The sequence below is a fragment of the Osmerus eperlanus genome, chromosome 11, assembly GCF_963692335.1.
Source record: "Osmerus eperlanus chromosome 11, fOsmEpe2.1, whole genome shotgun sequence".
Taxonomy (NCBI): domain Eukaryota; kingdom Metazoa; phylum Chordata; class Actinopteri; order Osmeriformes; family Osmeridae; genus Osmerus; species Osmerus eperlanus.
In genome coordinates, this window is record NC_085028.1 from 11,570,594 (window position 1) to 11,576,598 (window position 6,005).

General features: G+C 46.2%; 1 protein-coding gene across 2 annotated transcripts; it reads right to left on the bottom strand.

The window, feature by feature from the left end:
• Positions 1-1,478: 1,478 nt before the first annotated feature.
• LOC134029049 (transmembrane protein 25) lies at positions 1,479-5,362 on the bottom strand. 2 transcript variants are annotated; one of them, XM_062473021.1, is made up of 9 exons: positions 5,025-5,362; positions 4,220-4,329; positions 3,768-4,115; positions 3,258-3,548; positions 3,004-3,138; positions 2,857-2,890; positions 2,689-2,789; positions 2,332-2,400; positions 1,479-2,115 (listed from the first exon to the last, which is right to left on the bottom strand). In XM_062473021.1, the coding sequence occupies exons 2-9, from the start codon at positions 4,293-4,295 to the stop codon at positions 2,042-2,044; spliced, it is 1,128 nt and encodes a 375-aa protein (XP_062329005.1). In that variant the 5' UTR covers positions 4,296-4,329; positions 5,025-5,362; the 3' UTR covers positions 1,479-2,041. The 2 variants fall into 2 exon arrangements, with proteins under 2 accessions (XP_062329005.1, XP_062329006.1); XM_062473022.1 differs by having other exon boundaries at positions 4,220-4,332.
• Between the last annotated feature and the right edge of the window lie 643 nt (positions 5,363-6,005).

A 6,005-nucleotide genomic window follows, 5' to 3' on the forward strand; every position in this document is an offset into this window, starting at 1 on the left:
CACTACCTACCCCCTCCTCCCCCCCTCACACACACACAGACACTTACCATCACACCCCACAACCTGTACGCCCACAACACAGGAAAGGTGCCATTTCATGCTTGCAGTCAGACATTTTGTCTATCATTTCTCCATCCCATTGTACTGCCTGAGAGCCATTGCCAGACACACAAGGTTCAACAAGATTCACGGGTTTTATATGTACCAATGATTGAGATGTTAGATGTTTAATGCAGAACCCTCTGACAACTTTTACTATTATTCATCGATAGACCATGTCTCTCATGTAACTTTGAAAATGTCTCTGGATTTGGTCTAAACCTAAATTACATTTATAAACTGTTGCAGATGATCAGGAACCATAAAACATACCTGAACTTCTTAACCGTATGTGTTGGTTTGTCCAAAGATCTGCGCAGCGTCAACTGCCTAAAGTCTGTGCTCAGTGCTTGTAAAGGAAGTGTGTCTAATTGCTTTGTTTCTATCTGCTTTTTGTATTACTGTGGTCATTTGCATTTAAATATACCTTGAACACTATGGTAATTAATTGCTGAAGCCCCTCATTGCACACGTGAGAATATGTTACAATAGTTGAGCATGACCCAATGATGAAATCAATATGAATGTTAAATGTGAGAGGACTATATCTGTCATTGTTGTTCAACATATATTCATAGCTAGTTTCTAAGCCTCTGTGCAGCAGCAAATTAAGCACACAAACTACAATAGTACAAACACTGAACTGAGAGGTATCCTGTGACTAAAACACTGTAGAACATAACAAACACTGTAGAACATAACAAACTACTATGAGAGTGTGTCATCCCGCTGATGCTGAGACAAGCTAGAGCTCCTGTTGCAGATGCTAGTGTGGAGCGCCACCCAGAACACCAGAGATCATCCCACAAGGCTGCTTCCTGTCAGATAACGACAAACCACAGCTCCCTGTAACCTGCAGCCAACACCTGCACCCAACACACACACACTTCATCTTTTTCTCTCCCACCTGTCAATATTCTCTTATTTTTCACTTCTGTCTCCTCACTCCCCCCCCCTCTCTCTTTCTCTCTCTTGTTTTTGCTTTTGTGTCCTTTACTCTCACGTCATTCCTGTCATCCATCTCTTAGAGTCACAACAGAGAGGGACTACAGGATGTTAGGAGTCTTCAGGAGCCCGTTTTGTAACCTAGCTCTAATATGAGAGACAATATCATGTCACTTTCACTCCATGTTGTCCACCAGCTTCACACATGACTGTTCCAGTCTGGTTTGCATGAACCCTGACCCTGACACTAACGCTGACCATGTCTATCCTGGCCTGGCCTCCACCTGCTCCCATTACCCCAAAACTTTGATTCCCTGGATGTTTTCATGTACAAATGTGAGTAGAAGTTCTACTAACTCCTTAGAATTAAAGTGTGGTGAAGAGAATGCTGCCTCCTAGTGGTTCCACAGAGCCCCAGGAAACATTGTTTCATCGCTCTCATATACCGTCTTTATTAGACCTTTTCTTTTATACACATATACATATATGCATACAAATATACATAAACATGTACAACTACAGTACATGTACATATACAAATATGTACCTTTATATTATTTGTTTATGTATTTATAGAAATAAATTCACAAACATCATCTTGAACATTCTCATGTAATAGAAAGAACATTAAGCATTCCATAATGCGAGAGGATTATATATTTGTGATAGACACCAGACTGGAGTGTATGTAGAGAAAGTTTGGTATGTTGTAAAGTGGTCAGCCCCTAAAAAGGTGGCAAGACCTCTAGTTAAAATTAAGGTTAAAATGAATTTTACAAATCAAACTTGTATAACACTCTTGACATTGAGGTACTGTAAATAAGACCATGACATCAAAGATTTATGAAGACAGTACTGTCTGATTGACTGGCAGTTATTCTGAGGCTCCGATTGGACGGTTGTATTGTCAGGGTCCTGTGCCTTTAAAGGTTTTTCTGTGTGTGTGTGTGTGTGTGTGTGTGTGTGTGTGTGTGTGTGTGAGTGCGTATGTATGTGGTCAGAGCCAGATCTCATCACTGCTCATGCTGTTGACCTTATAGATGTAGCCCACCATGGGGTATCTGGCGAAACCTGGAGGCAAAGATAGGAACAGCGTTGAAACAGTCAGCCCCTTCAGCAGAGAATGTACCATCAGCAAGAGATAGATACATAGAGACAGAGTGAAAGAGTCAAAGAGAAAGTGAGAGAGACAATGAGAGAGAAAGAAACAGAAAAGGATAGTGAGAAAAAGAGAGAAAGAAGGAAAGAAGGAAGGTGAGTCCAAGAGGAAAGAGAGCATTGTCTCACCTCTAGCAGCATAGGCAGCGGACAGATCCTCCTCCTCCTCTCCCAGGTTGTGTTTGGCAGCCTCCCTGGCTACAGGATGATATGTAGGAGGTCACAAAGAGAAAACAAATAGAGTTAAAGCTTTGAGATTCCTAGTAACCCTAAAAACCTCAGTCGAAGCCAGATCCAGGGGCTTGAGGAGTGGTGTGTATGGATATCAGAGTTTAGGGAGTAGGGTATAGGGGTCTATAGAGATCTGGGAGTTTAGGAATACTGAGAGCAGGAATTAAAGGTATTTGAATTCATGGAATATGTTCTGAGGTTTAGGATTTCTGGAAATAGGTTCTAGGTAATAGAAAAATTGTATCAGTACTGTACCTTTGCGGAGGGTGCTGAGGTCATTGAGCTGCATGTTGGAGGGTAGGGACATGTTCTCTCTGGGCATGTAGATTTTGTCCACTTTAATACTGGTGGAATCACTAAAACAGACAGCCGTTAAACTCACACACACACACAAAACAGACACACACACACAATGATACATACCTTTTTTTGGCCAGCACAATCTCCACTGGCTCATCTGCAAAGAAGCATTGCACATAAGACAAACTGTGGAGACTCCTCGTAATTCTTATGCCTGACAACCTCTCCCCCTCCCCCTCCCCTCCCCCCCACCCCCACCTCCACACACACCCATGATGGCCTTTCCCTTGTTCTTGTGCAGCAAGCAGAGCACCAGCAGGGAGAAGATGAGGAGGGTGACGAAGGCTACAGCTGCCCCTGTCACGATGCCCAACATGGGCACCTCCACGCGAGACTGCAAGAACTCTGGGGAAGCAAAAGGGAGGGTTCGGTGAAAAGTAAAACCCAGCTAAACATGTCTGCTTCATGTCTGTGTTGTGCATTTTTGTTCCACTTGGTAGTGGGTATGAGGCCAGTGCACAGACCTGCCAGAGTGAGGTTGCTCTGGGCAGCGCCGACACTGTTGCTGGCATTCACCGACACATTCCCTGACAGGCTACTGAGGGTGACCCGCAGCGTGTGATTGGTCAGCCAGGGGTAGCTCCGCGAGTCCAGGATGAGGAAGTCAGAGGTGTTAGCTACCAGATGTCCGGATTGGTCCACAAAGGTGATGGTGGCAGGGGGGTTGGAGCGTACCAAGGCGAATAGGACCAGGGAGAGGCCGGGGTCGGCCGTCTCACTGTAGTGGGCATTCACTCTCAGAATCTCTGGCTGGACTGGAGGAAAGGATGGAGAAGTAGAAAAAGACAAGAATGTTTGATTTAAATGAGCCTACTACAGAATAAATAAGTCAGTGTGTGTGTATTGGACGGGGTTGCCAAATGCACACACATGAATATATTTGTGCATGCCTCTATGTGTTTGTATGTGTGTATTTCACTCATGTTTGTAAGATGTAACTCATCCAGCCCCTCAGGAATCTTCTCCAAACTAACATTGGACGTTAAGGGTTACGGTGGCGTTGTAGCTCTGGGCGCTGTCGGGTCTGGACACCGCACACACCAGCTCCTGGTGCCACTTCCTGGCTCGCAGAGAGAACGTGCTGTTGGGGTGCGAGTTTGGACGCAACTTTGCCGACTGTTTAGGTGATATCATCACAAGGCGCCCTTTGCCGTGGTTCATGGGTTCTCTCTGCCTCTCTCCATTCAGGTACCACGTCAGCAGAGGCTGGGCGTTGGGATCCCAGCCGTCTGATTGGCAGTTAAATTTGTGCGTGGCATTCTCCTGTAGTGTGATTGCTGATCGGTGCCATCCGTCAATTTTGGGAGCGGGTTCTATGGCACCTGGGTAGAGACACTAAACTTAGACTTCACACATTGTATTATCCATACTGTGGTGATTTACATTAAGTTATAGATTCTGTAATAAGTTGATGTATGTTCCTCACTTGTCCAGACCCAGACCCAGGTTTGTACCAGCAGGATAGCAACACCTGGCCCTGTCCTCCAACACACACACACCATGCCGTCCCAGTGGAGTACCTACACACACTCCTACCTGCTGACACACACACACAAGGGTGAAGGGGGAATATTTTGAAATCCTGATTCAACCCATCAACTTTAAGCACCTAGATAGGTCTGAAGGGACAGGTCGTAAGCAATCACCCCCCCCCCAACATAGTCTCTGATATGGTGAGCTGGATTGCAGCCATGTTGCTTACTGGGGTTGTCTGGGAGTATGGTTTACGTTAGCAGATTATACTGTTCACAAATATACTCTCTCTGAGTCTTCAATAATTCATGGGATGTCTTGTCAAAGCATGATTTGTGAAGCAGGCAGATTTGAGCTTTTCGGTATCATAAAACATGTTGTGATTAACACAAACACACTTGATCCTGCATCACATACAGCAGTAGCCACGTTTACAGGATATGTCGGTACAGAAGACCAAAGCAGCAGGAATATTGTGTTGATATCCAGGTCAATAGAAATTCTGAACAATGATGTTCTCCCCCTTAGAAATACAATTTCTCGAAACCCTTTAAAGACTGTCAATACGGCTTCCGGTCATGGCTAGCACTGCCTGAAGTGATGGATAGACAACACTGGGGGGAAAGCAACAACGCAGGCATCTTGTGTGCACACATAACCACATACAGTCATGTCTCTGTCATAGACGCGCACGCATAGAGTACAGTCTGTATTTCTCTGTCTCAAACACACACACACACACAATGTTTGTGCATTACCTCAGCACAGTCTGCAGACGGACGTGTGATTCAGCCTGCCGGTGCCCCATGCGAGCGGAGGATGATGAGGAAGGGGTGGTGGAGAGGAGGAGAATACAAGCCTCCTTCCAGCTCCAACAGCCAGGCTCAGACTCGGGGCTTCGCTCGGCACACTGGAGCCACTGCAGCTACATCACAGCAGCCCTCACTGGCTGACGCAGTCACGCTGCCTCCGCCGCTCCGCCGCAGGGAGAGGAGGGAGAGAGAGGGGGAGGGAAAGGAAGGGGAGAAAGGGAGGAAGAGAGGATCGGGGGGTTGACGGAGTGCGTGAAGGATACCACAGACAGAGAGAGAGAAAGAGAGAGGGGAGGTGAAAGACAAAATGGACAGAGAGAGAAGGTGGAGGGAAGAGAAAGCAGAGTGAGAAGGCGAGAGAGAAAGAGAGGGAAACAAAAGGAGAGCTAGAGAGGGATCTGCGCAGTGCATCAATCATTCATTATCCACCAAGCATCACAATGAACATGTGACCATGTGACTACACCAAATGAGAGAGAGAGTGATGACAGGTTGACCTGTCAGTCTGTTGGTGTACAACAACAAGATCGCATCCGATTATCCATCAATCTTATCACCCCCCCCCCCCCCCCTTTCAAATCCCCACCTACACAACACACACCACCACTCTCCCCTCTCCCAGATTGCTCGCTCCACAGAGCTGTGCTCTGTGTTCCAGTCTGAAAATTCTCTGCAGTGCAGCTCTCTACAGGCAGACCCAAGTAGCAGAACGCTGCAGGCCTGAGGCTGGATGGATTAGACTCGATGGGACTCCTGGGTCTGCTGACATCCTAAACTGGTTCTGATCTTCTGGCTCCAAGATTTACAGGTAAATAGTCAAGACTGATGAGATTCGCTACATACATAGTTGTTCAGAATGGAAAGGGATTCTGCAAATCCTACAAGTTTACTTTCCTATTAAAAAGGATTACTAATGCATGACCTCAA